General features: G+C 58.2%; 7 protein-coding genes across 7 annotated transcripts; 3 read left to right on the top strand and 4 right to left on the bottom strand.

Moving 5' to 3' along the window:
- Positions 1–295: 295 nt before the first annotated feature.
- PSEUBRA_005117 (uncharacterized protein) lies at positions 296–643 on the top strand (the record flags this gene model as incomplete). Its single annotated transcript, XM_059465526.1, has 1 exon — positions 296–643. One exon carries the CDS (start codon positions 296–298, stop codon positions 641–643), a length of 348 nt encoding a protein of 115 aa, XP_059321610.1.
- A 159-nt stretch (positions 644–802) lies between these two features.
- PSEUBRA_005116 (uncharacterized protein) lies at positions 803–3,634 on the bottom strand (the record flags this gene model as incomplete). Its single annotated transcript, XM_016438570.2, has 1 exon — positions 803–3,634. The coding sequence occupies one exon, from the start codon at positions 3,632–3,634 to the stop codon at positions 803–805; it is 2,832 nt and encodes a 943-aa protein (XP_016290428.2).
- A 1,250-nt stretch (positions 3,635–4,884) lies between these two features.
- PSEUBRA_005115 (Protein kinase domain protein) lies at positions 4,885–8,027 on the bottom strand (the record flags this gene model as incomplete). Its single annotated transcript, XM_016438560.1, has 2 exons — positions 4,885–7,119; positions 7,206–8,027. 2 exons carry the CDS (start codon positions 8,025–8,027, stop codon positions 4,885–4,887), a joined length of 3,057 nt encoding a protein of 1,018 aa, XP_016290427.1.
- A 2,161-nt stretch (positions 8,028–10,188) lies between these two features.
- PSEUBRA_005114 (Caleosin) lies at positions 10,189–11,180 on the bottom strand (the record flags this gene model as incomplete). The annotated part of the gene is made up of 3 exons (XM_016438568.1): positions 10,189–10,307; positions 10,409–10,856; positions 10,989–11,180. The coding sequence occupies 3 exons, from the start codon at positions 11,178–11,180 to the stop codon at positions 10,189–10,191; spliced, it is 759 nt and encodes a 252-aa protein (XP_016290426.1).
- Positions 11,181–12,020: 840 nt separating this feature from the next.
- Positions 12,021–13,005, bottom strand: PSEUBRA_005113 (Small GTPase superfamily; the record flags this gene model as incomplete). Its single annotated transcript, XM_016438567.1, has 4 exons — positions 12,021–12,074; positions 12,182–12,284; positions 12,377–12,456; positions 12,619–13,005. 4 exons carry the CDS (start codon positions 13,003–13,005, stop codon positions 12,021–12,023), a joined length of 624 nt encoding a protein of 207 aa, XP_016290425.1.
- Positions 13,006–14,030: 1,025 nt separating this feature from the next.
- PSEUBRA_005112 (Histidine phosphatase superfamily, clade-1) lies at positions 14,031–16,961 on the top strand (the record flags this gene model as incomplete). The annotated part of the gene is made up of 1 exon (XM_016438579.2): positions 14,031–16,961. One exon carries the CDS (start codon positions 14,031–14,033, stop codon positions 16,959–16,961), a length of 2,931 nt encoding a protein of 976 aa, XP_016290424.2.
- A 3,529-nt stretch (positions 16,962–20,490) lies between these two features.
- PSEUBRA_005111 (Zn(2)-C6 fungal-type DNA-binding domain protein) lies at positions 20,491–23,538 on the top strand (the record flags this gene model as incomplete). Its single annotated transcript, XM_059465525.1, has 1 exon — positions 20,491–23,538. One exon carries the CDS (start codon positions 20,491–20,493, stop codon positions 23,536–23,538), a length of 3,048 nt encoding a protein of 1,015 aa, XP_059320410.1.
- Between the last annotated feature and the right edge of the window lie 284 nt (positions 23,539–23,822).

Raw genomic sequence — 23,822 nt, 5'->3', positions numbered from 1 at the left:
TAGCAGATGAGGAACAAAACCATTGCGACTCATGAGGAGCTTCTGGCCGAGTCCTTCGTGAGTCTACAAAGTCATTGTGCGGGCGACACAGAAGCTCCCACTTTGAGCCCACATGCATTGAATGAGCGCACTCAATCTTGAAGTCTCGACTTCAAACCTTATCCACAGCAAGTCTGCACGTCGTTCCGCGTCGTCCAAATGAAATCTCCTGCGCAGAGTCTTTTCCGCTTGTCCCCTTACCTCCGCCCTCTTTTCTCCCCTTCCTTCTCCTTATCACACTGCGACGCACGACAAGATGCAGCACTCGCAATTCGAGCACATCCTCATCTACAACCGGCCGATGGTGCGACACAAGGTGTCGGGGCGGACCGTGACGCGAGAGGAGTTCTTCTCGTCGAGCAAAGAGGAGCTGGAATTTCTCGCCCGGCCGGTTTCAGCTTCGCTCGTAGAGGTCGTCCCTCGCCGGATACGACTCCCTGTCCCTGCCAAAGCAGATGCTGCCAAGCACGGCGACAAAGGCGACAGTCTTGGTGAGCACGATGCGCAGTCGGCCGCCCTCTCTGCTGAGCATCAAGCCGGGCACACGCAGCAGCAACCACCAAAGCACCAAGGCACGTCGCCAAACACCACGAGTTCGCTCTGAAGCCTAAACTTCGGTCGACCAGCTCACTGCCACACTGCAACAACGACACACAGTCAAAGCGGCGTATAAAAATCAAGTCATTAGAGAGACAGGGGTATACTAGCCCGAGCCAACACCTCTGCAATGCGGTGCAGCCTCGGCACTGTTGGGTATCATTCCTCACGCCTTCACACCCGCCTTCTTCTTGGAACTCTCCCCCTGGGCCGCCTTCAAGATCTGCTTCTCCGCATCATCGATCTGCGCCTCCACCGTCGTCCGATCCGCAATAGCCAGCCGCGCCCCGTCTTTCGGCGGAGACCCGCTGTACAGAGGCGTCGTCCCGCCGCTCAAAATCGCATTGTACGGACTGCCTTCGTTGGTTCCGGCTGCAAGCCTCTGCTGCTGCTGCACCTCCATCCATCCTCGTTCATCGCGATACGCTTCGAGCGCAGCGACCGCCGCCTCTGCTGCCGCCCATGCCACTCGTACGGCTTTGACGTGGAGATCGTGTCGACGAACGAAGCGCATGGCGCGGCTCGTCTCGCGCACCGCCAGCTGCGTGCCTTTCTCCGTCAGGCTGTATTTCGAATCGATGGCAGCCAGGATCGAAACCAGCTGACGGAGCAGCTGATAGAGCTGCGTCGGAAGCGGAGAACGTTTCAGCGACCGAGCTAGCGAAGCGGACAGCAGGATGAGCCGATCCTCGGCCGACTCGATGCTCTCATCCGAAGCGGGAGCACCGTCGAGATGGCCGTATTTGGCCAGGTAGACTTGCTGCTCGTGCGTCAGAGGGCCGTTGCCGATCTGACCGTCGACCGTGCTCACCGCAGTCGAGGTGGAACGTGAGTCCACCTTGTCATCTCGCGCAACAGCACCAAGACTGCTCGCCAGCGCCGAAGCGGCCGTGCTGGCGAAAGCGACTGCCAGCTCCCACTGCTTGTTGTTCTGGCTGATTGCCCTCGTCCAGGCTGTTCGAGGTGTCGCAGCTCCACTGCCAGGCTGAGACGCTGCTGTCTGCGCCGCTTGTGCCTCGGACATGCTCTTGAGGTCTTCGTCGTTATCCAGATCGGTGATGCGCGGATCCTCCATACCACTCGCCTTGGATGACGCCGACCCACCCGATGCTTTGCGACCCCCACCTCCTGGTGCAATAGCCGAAAGATTCGCCGAGAGAGCAGACAGCGCTCCCGCTCCGATATGCAAACCGACATCGAGCACCGAAGAGCTGATCTTGCCCGCCAGCGACGACGACCCCCGCGACGAAGCTTTCGCCGCAGCATGGGCACGCGAAAAGGTAGCATCGCCAAACATGGAGCTGCTGGGCATCGCCGTATGATAATGATGATGAATGACGTTGGCGGGCGAAGCCTCGACCTCTCGTTGCAGCTTCAACTTCTCTCGTTCGAGCTCCAACTCGCGCTTCAAGGCCTCTGCCTGCTCGAGCTCGGCTTTGGCATCAAAGCCAAGCTTGGACATGCCTTCCTCGAGACGCTTCTGGATGTCCTGCTTCTGCTTGTCGTTGAGGCCGGACGCCTCCTTGTCCGAGATGGCAGCGATGAGGTAGCCGAGCGACGAGATGTACAGGTCGAGCGAAAAGCCAAGGTCATCTTCGTCTTCGTCCTCCTCTCCGTCCGAGACCAAGTCTGCATCCAAGCCGGAGCCGGCAACGCGAGCCAACTGACGTTGGCTGCCCTGACTCGTACTGGATCCTGCCGATTTCAAAGCGGGCCGACCATTGGCGGATTCCTTTTGCGCTGCTTTCTTGGCGCGCTTCTCCTCCCATAGCCTCTCGTCCTCCTCCGCCGCTTGCGCTGCCTCGACCGCCAAGCTGACCGCCTTATCGAGACGACGACGATCGAGCTTCACCGGGCGCTTGCCGTCATTCGCTCCGTGACGAACCATAGTCTTGTCGTTTGACGTTGTCACCAGCGCCATGCCATCCCGTCGTCGCGTGCTGTGCGGGCTCAGCGACGAATCATCACCGTTCGACGAAGCGGAGGAGGACGCAGAGCTCGTTGGAAGCGAAGCAGGGTTGAAGCGGGCGGGTACCCACGCAGCTGCTAGACCGCGGAGTCCGTTGATGGATCGAGCGCGTAGGCCGGATGCTCTGCGCGCGGTCTTCTCGTCGCTCTCCAAGGCCTCTTCGAGTTGCTTTGAAGCTTTGCGTCCACCGTTGACCGTTGTGGGGCCCGACGTGCTGCCTTCTGCGTTCGCATCCGAGGTCGAGCTTCTTGTGAAGGACGCCGGCGATCGAGAAGCAGCAAAGGAGCGTGGCAGAGTCTGGTTGGAGCGAGCTGGATCAGCACGGAAGGTGGATGCGTTGGACTGGTGTTCGGCCTTGATGGTGGACTCCGATGGAGGCGGAGGCGATACAGAGGGCAGCGGCCGTGCGTCTTTGGCTGACGATCGCGGAGAATCTCTGACTGAAGTTGGGGGTGTATCGATGGAAGACGAGACGGTGCTGTCGGCGGGCTCGGGGCTGTGAATGAAGCGAGCGAGGGTCGATTCTGACTCTCGCGCAGTGCTTGTCGTGGAAGAGGTCCTTGACCCGGCGGGTCGCTTATCGCTGCCGTCCAGTTCGCGCAGAAGAGGCGCGGTGGGCGGTGTGGGCGCAGGAAAGGCAATGAAAGACTGCTTATCTGAGTTATCGTTGCGGTTAGGCCTTGCGTTTCCACGGAAGCGGACTTCTTCGCTCAAATTACGCGGTGTGATGGAGCTTGAGGCTTTCGCGCTGAAAGTGCCCTTGGTGGGACTCAGCTCGTCGGCCCACTCGGTGGGAGTTGGGTCTGAGATCATGAGCTCGGCATCGGTGCGTGGGATGTCAGATGCGCTTTGACCTGCTTTGCCGCCAGAAAGGCCACCTGCACTGGCGAGAAAGGAGCCGAGCGAGTTGAGACTGGGCAGGAGGGCAGCTTTGCGGCTGGGCTGGCCCTTTTCAGGCGTTGTTGTGGCATCGCTATGGCCGGTTCGAGACGCATCGGTAGCGCCGCTGGAAGACGCTTGTGCCGACATTGTGGGCTGCAGCGTTCTGACTGATGATAGGGGTAGCGCGTGGGGAGGAAGAACGTGTTGGGACTTGATTCGGATGTGCCGTCAAGAGATGGCCCCAGTGACGAGGACCGAGCGCCTAAACTTAGAGCGCAAGGTGAAAGCGCAGCGTTGTGTTGTCGTAGGAACACGTCGGGGGTGCCGATAGAGAGGGAAGGTGAATCACCGCAGACGCATCCTTGCTCTTGCCTGGGCTGAGAAGCTTGCTTGCTGTTTGCGATGCTCGTCGGCTAAGCTCCAACCTAGCCGTGGGAATGCTGCTGAGCTGGAATGGCACGCGTTCGGGTGGGTCCGACTCGAAGCTGATATCGGAAGAAGCGCCGTTACTGCTGGTGTTCGTGGTTGAGTTGATCGTCTTGAGGATGGCTGAGTTGTCAGATGGATGACAAGATGGGTGTCGGAGGGGCCGATGAGCTCCTTCTCCTCCACAAAGCGGAGTGCAGCCGAAGGCAGCTTTAGCTCGTCAAAACGTGAATGTGGAACCCAAAACGCAGATCAGCGTGAAATCGGCGGTAGACAGCCTCAACTCAACAGCTCGGCTATCATATTTGACCCAAAACCCACTTCTTCAGATCAGATCCAGGCCACTTGAAGCGAAGCAGGGCCGGAGAGTTGTCGGATAGACGGCCAGACCAGCGGGCAATAGCCACATGCCTGTCCTGAAGAGCTAGATCCGGAGACACAGCGCCGTAGAACCCGGCTTCGGTATGGCATGTTGATTGTCTCTGAAATGAAAAGAGGCGCACGATGCGCCCGCCCGCTGCAACGTGATGCATGATTATCTACCGGCAGCGAGACCAACGCTTGGAATTTGGGACGTGAATCCGCGGTGTATGATGAAAGTGGATCTTTCTGCTCCCGAGACTGTGCTCCTGAGAGACCCTTCGTGATCATCGTGGCTTGAGGGAGCAATCAACAGAAAAAGCTTAAATTGGATTTTGGCCGAACCCAAGCGCGCTTTCACGTTCACGTGCTGCTGCCCTGCGTCAAAGCTGCTGACACGCTGCGTACTGGTTTCTACCGTCCGGCCGGAGCTGACCCCAAAGTGTCAAAGCATGCAGAGACAATTCGACATTCAGCGAGGTCAGCAATAGAAGATCGGCAGGACAAGGCATTAAGCTCCATTTTCGCTGTATGAGGTGGGTCAGTAGCGATTCGACGTTGCAACTTGGATTCGGGTATAATGAGCGTTGACAGGCTAAGAGAAAGTGAGTTCAGGACGTGCTGCCCCACGTCATGAGACGGCGAAGCAGTGGTTTGGTGGGGGATGGTTCGTCCTCCGGTCGGTTGGCAGCCCGGCGGCTCGAGAACGTCTCGTATCGCATGCTGCCGTGGGGCGAAGCGGTCTGCAGAGGCGGCAAGGTCGAAGTGGCCGGTGTCGAGTAGCTTCGGATGGTGTTCGTCCTCAAAGACATCGGGTCGCCATGATGTCCAGCATGACCGAATGCACCGCTCCCAAAAGCAGGATCCTGTTCGGACTCGTGTCCATGTCCTTGCCCGTATCCATACTCAAACGCGTTCGCCTTCGTTTGGGCATGGTCATCGCTTCCTCGCTTTCCCATCAACCTCTTCGACCCTTCCTTGATCCGCACTTGCTTCTTCTTGAGGGTCGCCATCAAGCTGCTCGGCTTGACACCCTTGCTATCGGCAATACTGCTGCGGGGCGAGCCTCCGATATCATCCCCGCCTGTCCGTCTCACCGAGCCTAGCGCCACCGGTGGAGGGACGGTGAGCGACGTTCCCCGCCTCTGCTCCGCTGTCGACTGGAGAAGAGGCAACGATGCTCCTCGATTGTGCGCCATCGGGCTCGAGGGTACGCTGATGGTGTTTCCGAGGGGTGCAGATCGGGGAGCTCCGGTGCTGTTCAGCTGCAGACCGTGCATTCCTTCCAGTGGCCAGCAGATCCCCAACCCACTACCGTCCTGAGCTGCTGGGTATGCAGAAGCGTCTGCGGCCGCTCCGCGCTGCAGCATGCCTGTTTGCGACGGCGGCAGGTCTTGCCTCCTACGGTCATCGCCTGCCATCCGCACCCCTGCCTCGGGGCACAACCGTGACGCTCCAGCGCCGACGGTGACGGGTGTCGAAGGGTGAGACCTCGAAGCCTGAGGCCCTTCGAGAAGCACTCGATGAGCGGGCTGGGCGTTCTGCTGCGAAGCGGCCCAAGGCTGCAGAGTTGCGCTGGCCGTCGCTGGTCGCCCCCGGTCCCCTAGCGCTGTCGTCCGTGCCTTCGGTATCTTTGGCGTCGGGGATGTGCTGACCAGCTCAAAACCCTGAGGGATCGCATCATTGCTGCTTGCTTCCACCTGAATGCTCAGCTGGCTCTCCCGCGACGGCGGGGCGGGAAGAAAGGTAGAATCCGCTGTGCTCGTTCGCTGACGCCCCTTCTGTTTGCGGTCCGGCGTCTCCTCTAGGCGATTCCTCTCCGTGGTCTCGCAGGTGTCTTGAGGCGTACCGATGCTCGAATGACCGTAGGAAAGAGGGGGAGTAGCGTATCTTGATTGATCAAACTCGTGCCCTTGCAGGTGGGGAGAAGCCTTGTGGCCGCTGGAAGCCACGGACGACGAAGCGTGGCGAGCATTGTTGATGTTCGACGGGCGAGGACTGAAATCAGTGCTAGACCAGGGGCGGCTGATGGGCGTTGGTATCAAGGAGGCTCGAGAAGCAGGTCTCAAGGTTCGAAGAATCTGCAAGACTTCGTCCGCCGTAGGCCTCAGATCTTGATGTCGAAGGCACCCTTTGAGAGCAGATCGCATGACCGCTGTGCAGCCATCCGCTTGAGGGGTCAACGTCATCGGCTCCAAGGCGATACGCACGATGAGCAGAGGAAGAACGCGGCACCACTGATGGAAGCGCGGCACATCGTCCTCTCCCGGCGACTTTTCATGCAGAGGATCGATCATCTCGTCGCGATGGCGCGAGAAGGAAAAGTCGTACGGCGAGATGGTGCTGCTGCTGGGTCGCTGATCTTCGTCGACCGTCTTGAGCAACAATGCCTGCACGGTGCAAGCCCAGCTCCAGATATCGGCACGGATGCCCCAGCCTCGTCTCAGATCGCTGAGTCCAATCTGGTACATGGGCCATTGCTCCCGGGGCAGGAAGGTGGGGTAGTCATACTCGTAGTCCTCCAGCACCGATCGAGCGCGACCCGATACGTCGACGTACCGCGTAGCCTGAAGGAGGATCTCTGGGGCCATGTAGTAGGGCGAGCCGGTGAGGGAGCCGAGTCCCTCGCAGAGCTCGGGAGCGAGTCGTGTGACTGGACGATGGCGGTCGAGAAGCTGACGATCTTGGTCCTCGACGGCACTGCGATTGTTGCGTTCTCTGTTGGACAGGTGCACGAATCGACGGCTGGCACCGAGATCAATGATCTTGACTACGCCAGAGCGAGGGTCTAGCATGAGGTTGGACGGTTTCAAGTCGCCATGCGTCACGTTATGCTCGTGCAGGAACTGAGAGAGGAAGAACGGAGGAAATTTTCAGTACGCTGCTCTGGCAGAGAAAGCGGACACTTGTGTTGCAGAAGTGCATGACTCACCTGAAGACCTTGCATGACCTCGAAGGCTACCTTTTCAACGCGCTCATGCGTCCACGTCTTCTTCGACTTTGTCCATCCGTGTGGTGTACGCTCTGCATCGATCTCGATCAGCTTCTCGAACACAAGCAGTCTCGTTGGGGGTCCATCGTCCTCGTCGAAAGAGTTCATATTTTTATGCTGCCGGTCTCGCTGCCGGCCCGCGGCAGAGAGGTTGGCGAGAAGCTTGACGAGAGGAGGGTCGTCGGACCGGCTTGATGCCTGGTGTGCGGCTTGCAGGTACTGAAAGATGCGACCTTCCCCCCTGACGATACGTACGTGCGCCTTGGTGTCGTCCTGCATGTCGGCTCGTCGCGTCTTCTTGTCGACCAAGCTTGTCTTTTGCAACTCGTCGAAAGAGCCCGAGCAAGGCGTACGGCACAGCTTGACGGCCACGAGCGAGGGGGGTTTCAAGAGAGGATTGCTGTCCGAGCCGAGGCGAGAAGGCGACTGAGTAAGGAGCTCAGGGGGCTCCGAGTAACGGGACGTGTAGAGGTCGGATGCGTGACGACGGCCAGCAGCTGAATTGAGAGAGACGGAGAGGTCCATGGACGAAGGTGGCGTGAAGGATGCGTCGATTGCATATCGGTAGACGCAGCCGAAGCCTCCCTTCCCCAGAACCGCCGCGTCCATGTCGCCACTGCGAGCCAATCGATTGTAGCGAACCAGTCGCTTGCCACCCAGGGCAAATTCGATGAAGGTTGGCGGACCAGACGGAGTGTTGGCCGACGTGCCCACGGGGGTGACTTCGCCCATGGCGCTTGGCATGGTAGAGGGCTGATCCATCATGGCAGGAACGCTTGACTGCCGAAATGCAGGGAGACCAGGGAAAGTGAAGAAGAGCAGTGCAGTGTTGGTCGAGAGGAGTCGAGATCGGGACGAAATGTCGGCGCAGCTGAAAGAAGTGATGCAGTGTTGGTCTTCCGAAAAGACGTCCTTATGTATGTGGTGGTTGTCGAGATGGATATTGCAACGTTTGATGAAGCCGGGTGGGACCGTTGTTGCTGTGGACGCCTATTTGCTGGCCGAGCGAAGGCGAACCGGATGAGAGTCGGACAAGACGCAGGTCAAGCCGGGAGGAAATGAAGTTGTGGGAATGAAAGCGTGACTGAGTATCATGCCGCCTCTTTTTCACCACCGATGGCTGACAGAGGCTCGAGACGATCTACTCGACGTTCTGGCTTGGTCCGCTTTATGTGTGAGAGGAAGTCAAGCCGACGAAGACCAGTGCCATGGTGTCTTGCGTCTTTGATGGACGGACTGGCCATGGGCGTACGAAGGTGCTAAATGGATCTCTGTGCACAAGGAAGCCGTCGGGCTAGGCGTGGGCTCATGCGCTCTCTGTAGTGACTGAGCTGGAAGAAGGCCGGGGCGGTGATGCTTGGAGCTCGACTTGCTGAAGTTTTAAGGGGCACCGTGCTTCTGCAACAAATTGGCTAAGGCAGGGGAGAGTGCAGTGGGTGGAGCGAAAAGGTAGAGCTGACCTTCGCACTTGCAAAGCCGGGCTGGCTGCGGAGCTCCTGTGTGTTGACTTCACGGCCAGCAAGGCCAAAGAGCGGTGAATGAAGGGGCTCTTCGGCGTCGGATTGAGCGGCCAGATGAGATGAGATCCAGTTGGACAATGGAAAAGACCGTCAAATCGAGTCTGGTGAATGAGGTCCGTCCAGCGTGGTTGTCGTGATGGTGATAGTAAGCCAACGAAGTCAGGGCCGAAGCGGAAGATGTGGGTTCAGCAATCGGCAGAAGAGACAGCGGGCCGTGAGGGGGGCGTGCAGTCAGGTCATGCAATGCAATGCAAATCATGCGCGGGTGACTAGCCAGGTGAAGGGTCCAAGCGTCAGAGAGGCAAATCTTGTTTGCCTTCGACGGCCTGTGCTCTCGACCACACTGCTCAGAGGCTATCTACGCCTGAGTTAGAGGAAGCAAAGCTTGGGGTCTGTCCAAGAGAACCCAGATCAGGGGAGCCAGGGGTTGTGTGCGTATGATGCTTGACCGGCAAGACGTAGGTCAAGGGCACAAGTAGCCGTACAGCTGCGGGTGGGGTGGGCTACACCATTCGCCTCGATTGTTGTTGCCTGGGCCCACTCATGCTTTGCTCGAAAGCTTAGTGCGGATGACAAAACCCGAGCCAGGTGAGGAGATCATGGCAAGGAGGGTTCAGCGGACACATTAGCGGAAGGGACAAGGCCTTGACGAGCTGCCGACGTCCGCGCATCGAGGGCTATGCGGGCTCAGGTCTCCAGCGCTAAGCTTTGTGGATCCATCGGTTGCCGCTTTGACCGCATGCAGGCTCTGCAGCTAAGCCTCCCGCAGATTAAGATTAGGTTGTGGATGGGTGTCAACGTCCTGCTCGTTCGTGGACTGTGTGATAAGAGATTGAGCCAGGGTAATATCATGAGAGCTCGGCCGTCTTGGGCTTTCACGAAGTCGTTTCAGTTCAGAGGAACAACTCGAGAGCGCAGCGCCAGATGCATCAGCATCCGGTGAAAAGGACAAAGGGCCGTCGTGAGAAGGTCAGAGGAGAGCAACACTTTTCGATGACAGCAACCACTCTGCTTGCGTGTGTGTCTCATTGTGCAGAGTGTGACTGCCAATTGATTCGGAGTGCGAATTCCAGGAAGAAGCACGCCCACACACTGTGTATGCAGAGCCTGCATGCGATCCTGCACGTCCGAGTCGACAAACACTTTCTTCTGGACCCTTGCGTCCCAACCCGTTCCTCAGTAGACCACCACCTCTCCCTCGCTCTTCATCTGTTCGACTGCGCTCAGCAGCATAAGAGTGCCAAGCATGTTGATTTAGTGGTCAGGCAGACGAACGCGCGCGCACACCTATTTGAAAGCGCTCAGATGCAAGACACAAACAATCGTGGTTTCGCACGCCACAAACCGCCGGGACAGGGGGAAGGACGAACCATCGAAGACTGGGCGTAGTGCAATCGATCGCTTCATCCGGCCTTCTTTGGCTGAAATGCTCCGCCGCCTCGTCCAGTCTTGTGACGGTGAGCCAGCACCACAAAGATGGAGCCATCAAAGATGCCGAGAATGTCGTCCTTGCGCATGTAGCCTGTTGAACGGTCAGGTGAGATTCGGCATCGAAGCGAGTCAGTCGAATGAACACGCTTTCAAGACGCTTGCCACCAAGACTTTGGCCTTGGTCATACTCACCATCGGCAGGCCAGAGGAGCATGTACGAGCTGCCCCACTCGAACATGAAGGCAAAGCAACCGAACAGATCCATCAGGTCTCGTCGCTCGCGGAGCATGGCCATGGCATCCGAAAAGGAAAGCGCATCCGTGTTGTAGCGCGTAGAGTAGTCGTCCAAGATGCTCTCAAACTGGCTCGGTCGGAAGTTGCCTCGGCGATCGTAAGACTGCGAGTCGGAGCCGTGCTTGCAGCGATGGATGTTGGCCACGTAGATTCGCATGAACGGATCCGGAAGCCAATCCAGCAGCTTGTTGCCCTTGCGCGGCAGCGTGGGATACGAGAAGGGACCATGGATGATGATCACCGCCATCGCCGAGAGGATGAAGCCGAAGCCGAGCGATAGGAAGGCGAAGAAAGTGTCTGTGGGCCAGATCACACCATCGCAGTCGCCGTCAAAGAACGCGACGTGCTGCCGGTGTGAAGGCGAATGACAGCGGAGGAGGCGGACTTAGAAAGTCAGTATGGAAGCGACGAAGTCTTCAGACCCACTGCACTGCATCTTTGGTCCGCGGCGACATGATTGACAGAAGGAGCGACTCACCCTCTGCATGGCCGTCATTCCCTTGGTCTTTTCGAGGTAGTCTTGTCGGTCGCCATTGGGCGCGGCCCATGTGTTTTGAGGAGTGTACGGCACCTTGCTGCCTGCTTCTCCAAAAATGAGCTTGGTGTTGTCAAAGTACGGGTCGACGTCCACCTTGCGAGGGACGTCGCCTGCAGCGCCGTTGAGTCGCATGTTGTCCAGAGTGCGCTTGATGGTGATAATGATGAAAGGTGGTCGGTGTCTCGGACTGCGAGCAGATGATAGACAGAAGATGGTGGACGTCGATGGAGGAAGTGCTAGTCTGAGGGTCACCCTCTGACAAGCGGATCGCCTTCCAGTCTCATCAGACAGACCGTAAGCGACAACGAGGCAGGGTCTGAGCAGCTTCCCAAGGGTTCAGGAACTGAGCAGAAGGGCTTGGTGGGACCTGATCTATGCGACGTTCGACTCGTTCGGTCAAGAACAAGCTCGGCTGACAAACTCAGCAAGTCTCATTCACACGCCACTCCAGGCTCGGGGCGGCTAGACCGACATGACTTGGAGTCGGATTGTGGCAGCAGCTGTTCATCCTTATCAGTATTGCTGACTCGGCGCTGAGGGAACTCGAGCGATGACGAAGCAAGGTGCATTGTGTTCGGTGAGAGAAGATCGGCTAACTTAGTGGAGGAAGGATGTTCGGAAGGGCCGAAATGGTGAATCAGCACGGCGATTTCTTGGCCTGACCACGTTCCGTCTCAGCGTTCTCGCGGATCTTCTTGACACACGAGCTGACTTCGCAAGCAATCTCTTTGCTCCTCTCCTCTCGGTTCAACCCGACTCAACTCAGATTGTGAGCCTTGGTTCTGCCGCCGATCAAGGGTCCTGTCGCGAATCTGTCCTGATGGGCTGCGGATGACCCGAGAGTTGGTCTTCAAGCGAGACACTGCGACGAGACGGCAGACAGATGCCTTCGTACAAACACATTCCTCTGTGATTGATTGTCGACATTGCGGATGTAGACGAGGCTTCTCTAGTGGGCAGTGTATGATCAGTTTAGGCAGCCTTCTCGTACTGGCTGTAGAGCTTCTCGAGCTGCTCTTCGTCAATCTGCAAGAGAACGAGTGAGAGTCATACACAGAGAGATAGAGCAATGTCAGCGATCGAGTCAGATTCAAACAGGAAGGGCCATAGCAGCAGAGCCCAAAGAAACTCACGTTGTCGACCGAAGCCTTATCCAAGTCCACCTCGCTCGTAAGCTGGACAGAGTCGCCGAGGAGAGACTTGCAGACATCGAGGAGGAGCTCCTTGACACCGTAGCTGGTGGCGTTGAGCAGCAAAAAGAAAAAAGGAAAGCAGGGGTCAACAATCTTGGCTTGCTATGATAGAGAGATGAGCTTCGCAGCACTCACTTAGCCTGGGCGGAGATCTCGCGGTACGGAAGCTCCTTCTTGCGGGGGAACTCGATCGCCTCTGGCTTGATGTCTCGGCTCTGTGACACGCGAGAGGATGCACATGGGGCACGAAAAGGTAGAATCGGTCAGCGCATTGCGTCGTTACAGTTGCGGCCGCGCCGACAAGCTTCCAAGCATCGGCATCTCGCCGACGAGAGCTTCGGAGGTGCCGTCGGAGGTGCCTTTCCATCCAAACTCACCTTGATGTTGTCTGCCTTGGTGCCGACGACGACAATGGGAAGGGGCTCACTGCCCTTGCGACCGTTAGCCTTGATGACAGCATCGTACCAGTCCTCCATGGCAGTGTAGCTCTCCTCCTTGGTCAGATCAAAGAATACGACAGCAGCGTCGGCTGTGCGGAAGAAGCCGTCATCGGGAAGACCGCCCTTGGCGTGCAGGTTGGTGTCGAAGAGGTTGAGCGTCACCTGACCCGCCGAAGTCTGGAGCTTGACAGGGTACTGTGTCGTCTTCAGCGCCTTGATCTCCTTCTTGTCAGACTTGGCCGACCTGACGCGGGTGGCAAACGTGGTCTTACCCGTGCCGAACTGGCCGGCCAGCACCACCTTGAACTCTTTTGCGGAAGCCATCGTGTAGATCCAATGTATCGATTCGCGGTTGAAATGTGGAGAACCAGGGTCGAGTGTGGTAGGCAGGAAGATCAAGAAGAGCTCTGATCATGGAATATGGTCGTGCCACCTCGTCCAGCTTCTTCTTGGAACGCGGGGGCCGCGCAGCTCAGGTTAAATTGCCGAGCTCTAATTTCCATGCCCGTGCGAGAAGGAGGGCTCGAAAATAGAAACCTTCACCCGATCGAGTGTAGCTTCCCCACCCGAAGACTTCAGTCGCAGACCTTCTTTGACCTCGACGGGAGCCGTGTTCTACTCAGCATGCCGTGGGTGATCCTCACCATGCGCTACTGCTGCTGAGTAGTCTGTATACCGACGTAAGAGTGGCCAGCGGAGTGACGCAAAAGGACAGCAAGCGGTCCCGATCGCTGTCAGATGGGACGTTGGAGGGTCCAGCACCTTCGCTGTTAGGAAGGAACTCTTTCCCCGCGGTCTTCAACTGTGCTCACTTGACGTAGCGCACAGCTTCGCCCCGGCCCGCTCTGTGACGACTGGAATAGCAGAGGCCAAAGCAAGCAACCTCTTGATAAAGAAGCAAGAGTCGTTTGTGCGAGTTCCACCAGAGCAGCTGCGCAGGAAAATGCGTGATTTGGCGGAAGCGTGGTGTGCCTTTCCAAGGGTTGATGCTGACTTCAGGGTCCAGGTTACGTGAAAGGTCACTCAGCCAAGAAATCGACACTCGCATACTAGCAGCACGGACCGCAGACTGCGGATTGTGCTATACCACCAGCATACCCCTAGCCGCACGGTCACCAACGCGTTCAAGTCAGCATCAGAGTAGAAGGAGCTCACGACGAAGCCGAACGTTGTGTTGCTCACACGACACGGAAGAGCCGAGCTATCTGTGGGTCCGCTTCAGCAGAGTCAAGTCACCATCCTCACGGCTCGATCGGCATTCCCGCTCTTTCTTTGTTAAGCACGTTCGGTCGCCTCGTCGATCGCTCGGAGTCTCCGCCAAAAGCTGCATCTCGCATGATCCGCATACGATGGCATTGAACCGCCTGCTCGTGACGCTGGTTCGTCACGGAGAGTCCCAAGACAACCAGCAAGGGATCTGGGCAGGCTTCCGAGATACGCCTCTCACCACCAATGGCATCAGTCAAGCAAGGGCGCTGGGTCAGTCGTTCGCCAATGTGCCGCTCACAGCCATCTACTGCAGCGACTTGAAGCGCGCTGCCATGACCGCCGACGAGATCCTCAAGTCGAATCGGTCCATCCCACCACCGCCTCTGGTGCAATCCATGTCGCTGCGAGAGATCAACTTCGGACAAGCCGAGGGTCAAAGCTATGCCAGTGCAGAGTGGATGCAGGGCTCGAGCGGCGAAGATGCTCGCAACTTTCATTTTCCCGACGGCGAATCGCTCCAAGAGGTGAATGCGAGGATCGCCAAGGCGGTGCGTCAGTTCATCCTTCCGCGCGTCGAGGCGCTCCGCAAGAAGCCTCCTTCGGAACAGTCCGCTGCTGCTGCTGACGTGGCGCACATTTGCATCGTTGCTCACGGAATCGCCATCGCTGAGTTGCTGCGTGTGTTTATGGCGCTTCACGACGACTCGCCCTCCAGCCCTTGGACAGATCCAAAGACGACCTATCAACGGGTGCGCCTCGAGAACACGGGCTGGTCTCGTCTCGAGCTTGCGGTGCCAACTCAGAGGGACGACGAGCTCCCTTCTCCCTCCGACTCCGACTCTGCCTCGCCCACCAAGCCAAACGCTACCTCCAGTAGAACTGCGCCTATTGGGTCAACGACGACCGCTCATTCGAATGCGCAGTCCGACTATACGGACTTTGGCGAAGTACAAACAGACCTCGTCGAGGGCCCTGCTGATGTGACATCCAGAATGCCCAGCAGATTGCTACTACCATCTTCCCACACTGCGTCTGCATCTCGTCCCGTTTACGTTCGCATACTGTGTCAAAACCAGACGGATCATCTGCGCGGCTTCAGCTCTCAGCAAGACTCTGTTAGTTCGGCCGCCAAGACGGTGGCACACCTAGCTGGTGGTGGATCGGCCTCCAAAACCTCGACCAGCGCCGGCTCAGGTGCGGGAGCTGCGGGCTCAACTCCATCCGCGAGTGCAGCGGCAGTCGGGCTGCCTGCTTCATCGACGCTGGCTTCCATCGCCTCGAACGCGATCGGGTCCAACACGAACGCCAATGCGGCCACGGGCCCTACCACTCCGACACCCGGCGCTGCTGCTTCCGCAACGAGCACACCCAAACCCTTCACCACCACCCCGACCTCGACGCGCAATCTCAGCTCATACGATCCGAGGATGATGGCCAGAGAGCTCGAGCGCGCAGGCGCTTCTTCGATGCTGGCTGGCCCGGACGCGGCCCCGTCGAGCAGCGCAAGCACCTACTTCCCTTCGCCCACCGCAGCATCCATTCTCGCGGCCGACCGTCAAGCTTCCATAAGTGGACACGCAGGCACCTCAGGCAGCACGGGCGCAAACGCCAGCCTCGATCGGGGCAGCATCAGTGCGTCTCCTGGCGTCAGCAGTAGCCTGGGCGCAACCTACACCACTCAGTTCAGCGGCGCCTACCCCCAAGGTATTCCCACAAGCGTCGCTGGCACAACGTCTCCAAATCCTGCCAGCATGGTCTTTCCAGCCGGTCCGAACACTTCTTCGGACACATGGCAGATGATCTGTATCCGGGTGCTGCCTCTGTTCAACGGCGAAGCGCTTCGCACGAGCATCGAAGATCTCAACGAGATGGTGAGCCTACACGTACGCAGGACGCTCGATCGCGGTCAGAGCCATGCCGTCGAATCCCTCACCCTCGACATCATGTCGCTGGCGTCGACAGGCATCCTGACCATTAATTCCAAGCTGCAAGGACTCGAAGATACCCGCCTGTTGCTGCGACTGGTCGAGGTCTGGACTTTCTTCCTTGGACAGGTCCTCCCCTACTGCGAGGCCTGCTTTCTTCCCATTCAGACGGATGCGGCCATCCGCAGTCTCATCGCGACCTCGTCTTCGTATGGGGCAGCGGCTGGAGGTGGGGCCAGCAACATCGTCGGCCCTTTCAATACGAGCTCCGCCTTCGCTCCGTCCAACGCGGTCGCTACGCAGCGCATTGATGTCCGCCGATTGCTTCTCATCGTCTTTAGGGATCAGGTGCTCTTCCCCATTCAGGAGAGGCTCTCTCATCTGTTCGCACACTTGGCCGAGCTCGACCCAGCCTTTGCGGCCGCCGAAGGCAACAACATTGGCGGCGGCGGCGACGACGGCATCAAGCAGATCTCGCTACGTTTGCTCCAGATGACCAGCGTTCTCGCCAGTATCTTGAGCGAGGACGAGGCGCAGGAGGCAATGGACGGTCTCTTGCGTGCTCTTCGGCTCGGGTCCAAGGGTGCGTCCACGGGACGCCATCGCGGCCCTGGAGACAGTCAAGGCGCTCGTGCTGCATCACCGACGCAGAGGAACAATCGTCGAGGCTGGATGGCGCAAAAGGCCCGCAAGCATGGTCCTTCTCTCGGATCCGAAACAGAAGTCAGTGCGTCCGATGTCGTCAACGGAACTTCCTCGTTGCCCCGACCGATCTTGTTGGATACCAGCATCGGCCCGCAAGCCTCCTTCGGGACTCGTCCAAGCCATCTGAACAGCTTTAGGGACGTGCTCGGTTCTCAATTTGGGCCAAAGATGACCGAAGACGAATATCTTAGGTCTCTCCGATCACCCGGAGGCTCGCCTGCCATTTCCACACCGGGTCAGCCAGAAGCCCTTGATACGCAATTCGTCGATACAGCGATCTCGCCCTCCATTGCAGCAAATCATCCGTCGACACATGCCCGATCAGGCAGCGATGCAATCGCATCCACACCGATGGCAGGTCCGAGAGCGGAAGTTTCCTTCCACACGGATGCCAACGATAGCGAGCAGGTCGTCGCACCACCCACCGCACTAGCTGCATAAACGCTCTCATAGAAGATACACAGCATAGATACCAGACTCACCTTCGCCATTGCCAATCAGAAGCACGCCTTCATTCTCACTACTGTATACGTTTCGGCTTTTGATTCATTTGGCTCATACGGTATGCGCATTGGACAGTCAACGCTCACAGTGCATCAGGGCGTAGATGGCCAGACCTGCGGAAATGGAACCGCCACTTGTCGAGCTCAGTCACCATTTCAGGCGCATCTCCGACCCGGTTTGTTGACTGCGTCCCGCCAAACCTGGGTGAGTAGAGTCGAGACCGAAGATGACGCCTCGTTAGAGCGGAGCGGACCAGAGCATATCGATGTGAGCTCCTCGTCTTGCGGCTGGTGCCTGATGGTTGTTATGGTTCACTCTCGCAAGCCTCGCATGAACGCCAGGGTCCAACGAAAGCCACCCGCTCGGACGTAGAGATCTTCGCGCGTCGGATTTGAGCCGCCTGAGCGAATTCGACCATCTCTGCAGCCCAAAGTTCGGTTCCTATCGGTCAACATAACCCCGAAAACACCGAGACCGAAGCGGCATTACCCGTAGACCTGCATCCTCCTCTCAGCTGATTGGCGACCGGGACGGTACTCGGCAGCAGAGGTGCATCGCGAGCACCACAGCTCATCATGGAGGCAGGCGTGATAAAAGCGGATCCACCGCTTTCAGCAAAGCAAATGCCACTCCGATACCGATTCCGAAGGTGTTGTCGCAGTCAACTGCTCTGCAGAGATGTCGCACTCGCATGACCCTGGACCCTCGTCCCGCTTCAGAGCTAGCCGCGCCCGAAGCATCGAGCTTGACGATCTACGCGCATCTCACTTGCCGTCGTCTGGTTCTTCGAGGTCTTTCATACCGCTTGGTCGCTTTTCGTCGTTTCACTGCAATCGTTGACCATCCTTCAAGGATGTCGTTCCTCTAAGATCGGACCTTGCGTAGTGGTCGCAAATCTACAGATGCCGAAGTGACGCAAAGTTCGCATCATACGACACTTTTACACGGAGAGCACCCCTGCAGTGAAGCTGCCTGCAAAAAAATGTACAGGCCGTCGGCCGATGACGGACCGCCCAGACTGATATTGTGCCGCTGCACCTCGGGAAAAAGTTGGTCGTCCAGGCGGCCGGCATTTGGAGAGAATAGGATGCATGACAGCACCGCTGGTACATCCCCCGCTCCTCGTGGCAGTAGCCGTTCACGGGTTCCTGATGCCTTGCATAGGAAGCAAGCACGACCAGGCATCGTACATCCCATACGACCGGACCGCCTCTGTCCGCAATTCGTGGATCGACAGGAGGTCGAAGCTGCCTCCTCGAACAGCGATCGTTGTCGCAAAGACGCGTCAAGTCGCCTCGTCTCCTGCGCCCTCGTCTGTTTTTCAGCATCCATTCTGATCGCGTATTAGATGTGCTGGAACCACGAGTTGCACATGACTTCCCCGAAGGAGCCTTTTTGAAGATGCAGGGACGGGTAATTTGGGCGTGTATCGGCAGGTGAAAAGGCGTGCAGCATCGCTCAAGGTCTGTCCACTTGCTGGCTGATTGAGGTTGATGTCAGTGTACCAAATTTAGACTGCGATCGCCCACGTTTTCTCGGGCATGGTGGGCAGCGTCGCCGGTTTCGGACTCCGTGCATCACCCGTTCTTCCTCAAATCTCGCCGATCAGACTCTTCTCGAGCCTCACAGCAAAACTCGGTCTCGCGTCGGTGCACCATGCTCAACAATGGTCCCATTTGACCTCAACCTTCATGCATGCACGAGAATTCCACCTCGCCGGTCAAGTCGGACTGATCCACAACTTTGGCGGTGTAAATTCAACCTCAGCCCAATGTATCATACGACTTGGATGCAGCTCACGGCAGAGACGTTCTGCGAGGCATCGTATTCGCCCGCCAGCCAGCAGCATGGAGTAGTCGACGATTTGCCTTGCTCGAAACGATGCAATCAATATCGTATCGATGCAGCAGACAGACAGAGATGCGGTCGATGCTTCACGTGAGGGTCGGGCACGGGACATCTCGACGTGAAACGCCAACAAAGCTAAGCGAGTCACGTCAAGCGGCACGGACTGCTGATCGAACGAGATCTTTGCGACGTCAGTTCGACAAGCATGTCTGGGTCCGGGGTGTAGGCAAGGCACAAATCTCGACAACCGGCCAAAAAAAGGGCCGAGCGGAGAGAACCGAGCTCGTTCCGAAATGCTCGTGTCGTTCTAATTTCTCGAGCCTTGAATCTGCTCCATTTTCGCCCTCCCAGCAGCCCTTGCAGACATGGTAGCTTCATGAGAGGCTCAAGGAGCCCAAGCTGATCGCGAATCCTCTACCTCTCAATGAAGCAAGGGCGGTGGGCAGAGGGCAGGATCCAAGGCAGGGGAGCGTGCGCTGAAGGCGAAAGGGGACCAGGGACGTGGTAAGGTTTGGCAGCGAGATTGACAGCTCTCTCGTGCACAGAACACCGCCCCTCGCCTATGCACTGCCCTTCTGTTCAGCAAGGAGAAGACCCCTTAGCTGACTAGGCGAGCAGCGCATCATGCAGCTCATGCTCACCTCTTGTTGACTCCGACACCCGTTCGCGTCACCCAGATCTCGCTTTAATGTGGTCCTCCCTCAAACCTTTCTTCGCAACCCATCGGAGCGTTCGTGCATATGAGTTCCGATTCCTTCTGTCTTGCGGCTCCGCTGATGTCGCTGGCGGCACGCGACAAGCTGGTTCAGTCTGTCTCACCCTCTGTCTTTGCTCGCCGTCGCTTCGGTTATGCGTGTACGCTTTAAACTCACCTTGCATCGGCCTGGCCCTTTGAGCCTTCAAGGGCGAGGCCCTTCCTGCATGGAGCGGGCAGTCCGCCACAACCAAGCCCGCCAGACGATCCGTCATGCCGCCCATCATGCCTTTCTGAGCAAGCAAGTGGAGCTCGATGATCCCGGTCCGGAGTGATGCTGGTCTGATCGCATTGCAAATCTTCCATCCTCCCCTTACAGGCTTCCTACCTTTGCCCATGCTACCATTGAAGCGCATTGACGCCAGTCTCCCTCCTTCCGACCTGCCCTGTTCCTGCTGGTTGCAGACCGACACCCAGAAGACGGTTGGACTTGCATGCATGGCCGACATTGCACCATTCTTCGAGTCTCATCTCGTTCCCGAAAACGCTCCTATCCTTTGCATACGAACCACCGTTCATGCGAGCCCCACCTAGTCGGCTGACTTGCTGCTGTTGCTCGTTCTCGAATGTCCTTCCTTCCTCAAAAGTGGTCGACCTATGCACGAAGTCGCGTCACAACCACCTCGACCACCACGTCTTTCTTCACGGGCTCGATTCGATCTTGCTTTACGCAGCTGCGATCATCCCAGCTCCTCTACAGCAGCTCGCTAGGCAAGGATCCAAACATCTTGTCTTGACTACGAGCAAGTCGTCTCGACCCAGCGCACCTCCAGCTTTTGCAGCGCCCTGCTTCTGCACTTGTCCGGCAGGCAGTGCCCATCCTCGTAAGCAGACCACACGGCGGCGCGTCGAGCATCACCTTACATGGGAGTCGCAGCTGGTCCGTTGTGCGTGATGGCTATGGACGACTTTGGCTTCTTCTCGGAAGGATCCAGCTCGGCGGCAGCCGCTGCTTCGCATGCTCAGGCGAGCGGTTCGAAAGCGCAAGCATACCCGCTGCAAGGCTCTAGCCACCATGGCTACTCCCAGTACGACGAATCGTATCAGTCACGAAGTTCGGCGCCGTTACAGCAGCAGCAGCATGACTTTCACTACCAGCGCAGCTTCGAACAGCAGCAACACTACGACTACCAGAACCATGGTCACAGAGTACCACACTCGCAGTCAGGTGGCAGCCAAAACGCACGCTCTCGCTCGGACAGCATTAATGCGAACAGCCAGAGCTCAGGGGGACCCGCCAAGCGAGGATCCAACCTCGCATGTCTCAAGTGTCGCGCCATCAAGGTCAAATGCTGGAAGAGCAATCCGAACGACCCTCGGTGTGCCAGATGCAACCGACTCGATCTCTTCTGCGAGTTCCGCGAGCATCATCGCGGCAAGAAGCTCGAAAAGGTCATCGCAGACGAGAATCGCAACGTCGTGCTGACCCCAGAGATGCTGAGGCGGGCACGTCACAGCTTGCTACGCTGTACCAGCTATCCCCTCAGTGTCGATCTGGCAGCAGCGGCGACAGCAGATGGCGCCGGAGATGCAGCATACCTGGCGATGCCGGCAACGGCCTCTGCCCAGTCCTATTCAGCGATGGTCGCCAATCAGACCTACGTGGCAGCAGGTATGGCATCTTCGGGCTCGCTCAGCCCAGTCAGCTCCGTCGCACCTGCCTCGAGTGTTTACGACGATGTGGTGCGTATCAACGCATGTAGCTGGGCAGATGCCTGCTACCTCTTTGGCCTCTTCATGACGCAGCTCAATCCCATCGCAGCACTGCTCGAGCCAAGCCTGCACACAGTTCAGTACGTGCGTGAACAGTCTCCCATCCTCTTCTCTACCATTCTCGGCATCTCGAGCCGCTTCTTCCGACCCGACCTTCTTCCACAATGCCAATCAGCAGCGGCGGCCATTCTCAAGCATGCGTCCAGTCGTCCACTTTGCAGCGTCGACCACATTCAGGCTCTCGTGGTCACCGCCATCTGGGCTGCTCCAGGTGACCCATCCACCACCGAGACCATCGCCTCTGCCGTCGCGTATGCGTACGAGCTAGGACTTCCGTTCTGTTTCGAGACTGGCATGAGCGTCGCCTCCGCCACCAACCCATACGCGCCCACTCTGCCGCCGCATCTCCTGCAAGGCAGTCATCAGACCACCATCCTACGCATGCAGCAGCGCACCTGGATTCAACTCTGCCTTCTCGAACTGAGCCAGCAGAGCGACTCGCGGCGCAACACAATGCACAGGCGACCCGACCTCATCATGCAAAACGACCTTCCCAACGTCCGAGCCTGGTACGAACTCAATCACTCGACCATGTCCGCCTATGACACCCGTCTTGCCTATCAGCTCGACCTCGCTCTCTCGCAGAGGAGCTTCAACCGTCTCGCAGCTTCGATTCGTACCGGCGCTTCTCCGCCTTCCGAGGGTGAGCTGAGCCGCAGCTTCGATGCGCTCCTGAAGCAGGAGCGAGACTGTTTCTCGACCTGGTTCAATTCGTACGGCGAAGAGTACGTGGCTCGCTACGGTATGGATCGCTACAGCAACGCCGAAGCCGGTTTTGTCTTGCTGCTGTACCGCTTTGGTCGAGCGCTGCAGCTCTACTCGGCTGCCTGCTCGAATTCGGCTGGCTACGGCATGATTTCGCAGCTGCGCGATCGCTGGTTCGCCACTGCCACCGAGCTAGCATTCAAGGTGCTCGACTTCCTGATCGCCAAGGTGCTCGATAAGGACGCCACGCCATCGTCCATGCTTCGTTTCAGCCCGCAGTACATGGCGTCTGGCTGTCTCTCAGCCGCTCGATGGCTCCTGCCTGCCGATTCTCACCAGCAGGCGCAGGGTCGCCATTCGAGTTCGACAAAGGAAGGCGCTCGAGAGCGTCTAAGCGAGATCATCCGGCTGCTCGCGCTGCCGCAGTTCTATCCGGACGGCAACCGCGTGCCGACCTCGAGCGAGATCATCGGACAGCTCGATCAGGCGCTTCGGTCCTTGATGGGCGATGCGGGCATGCTGATCGCCTACGGTGGTACCAGTCCGAAGCGAGCACGCGCTCAGGAGGGCGACGAAGCGAATTCGTATTCAGCTGCCAAGCCCGGCAAGGACGGCTACAACAGAGACGAGGGTCAGGGCCGCAAGCAGCGCAGGCGCACATCGAACGCCTCGCTGGCTCGCATCGAGCTCGGCGCTGTCGGCAGTCGAGGCTTGACCACGGCTGGATCGGCTGGATCGGATCGTGTTGGCTCCGAGTGGTCACCGCATCTAACGGCAGACCGATGGAATGCTGGATCCCAGGACGGCACAGGTCTGAACGTGGATTCTCACTGGCCTTCGTCACTGCTGAGTATGTCCGGCACCGCCTCAACGAGTGCTCAGAATGGAGCTGGGTCGTGGACGCCCCGATCCGAAGGCGCTTTGTCCAACGTCGCCTTGGTGTCGTCCTCCATCTCACCACCCGCCTCTGCCAGCTCCGCCGTCTTCTCCGTCTCGTCAACAGCCCTTCCGGACCACGTGGATCTTGGCCTTGGCGCCATCGCCAACGGGCCGTACGGCTATGCTGGCTCAACATCGTCCATATCGACCCCGTCTCTGCCTCTGCCCGCCTCGGCCGGCGCACACAACCAGCAGGCACGAAGCTACGACCGCGCCTACGTGCCGTCTCACTTCATCAACCAGGCATACCCTGCCAGCAACGTGCTGTTCCAAGGCGAGCCGGGCTTGTCCAACGGTGGAGTGGGCCAGTATCAGGACGCAGGTGCGCTTTCGTCTTTTCCGTTGGCGAGGGACAACACGGCCACGCAGCAGTACAGCGGGGCGACCCACAGTCGGTACGCGGACAACGCGCTGCCCTCGTCTGCCGATTTGGACGCCTCGCTCTCGATTGGCCTCGCGCCCAGCTATGGCAGCTCAAACGATGGACCTCACTAGTCACCTTGAAGACCCCATAGACAACAAAAGTATTCCGCGAGCTTTCGATCGATGACCGTGCAGTGAGGTACAAAGAGATCTCGGCACGATCGAGAGGAAGAGCCGTTCGTGGTCTAGGAGATACAGCTGGCCAAGTTTGCGGCATGTGACGTAGTCGACGACTCTCCAAAGGATCGTGTGCGGGAGACGCAGACGCCCGCTTCCGTTCTCAGACGGCGAGGCGGAATCATGCCGATACTTTTCATATATTTTTGATATATTTTTGTGTTGATGGATGCACTCTT

This window comes from Kalmanozyma brasiliensis (assembly GCF_000497045.1).
Source record: "Kalmanozyma brasiliensis GHG001 unplaced genomic scaffold PSEUBRA_SCAF5, whole genome shotgun sequence".
In the NCBI taxonomy this organism is placed as follows: Eukaryota; Fungi; Basidiomycota; class Ustilaginomycetes; order Ustilaginales; genus Kalmanozyma; species Kalmanozyma brasiliensis.
This window is presented reverse-complemented; position numbering and strand designations above follow the sequence as displayed.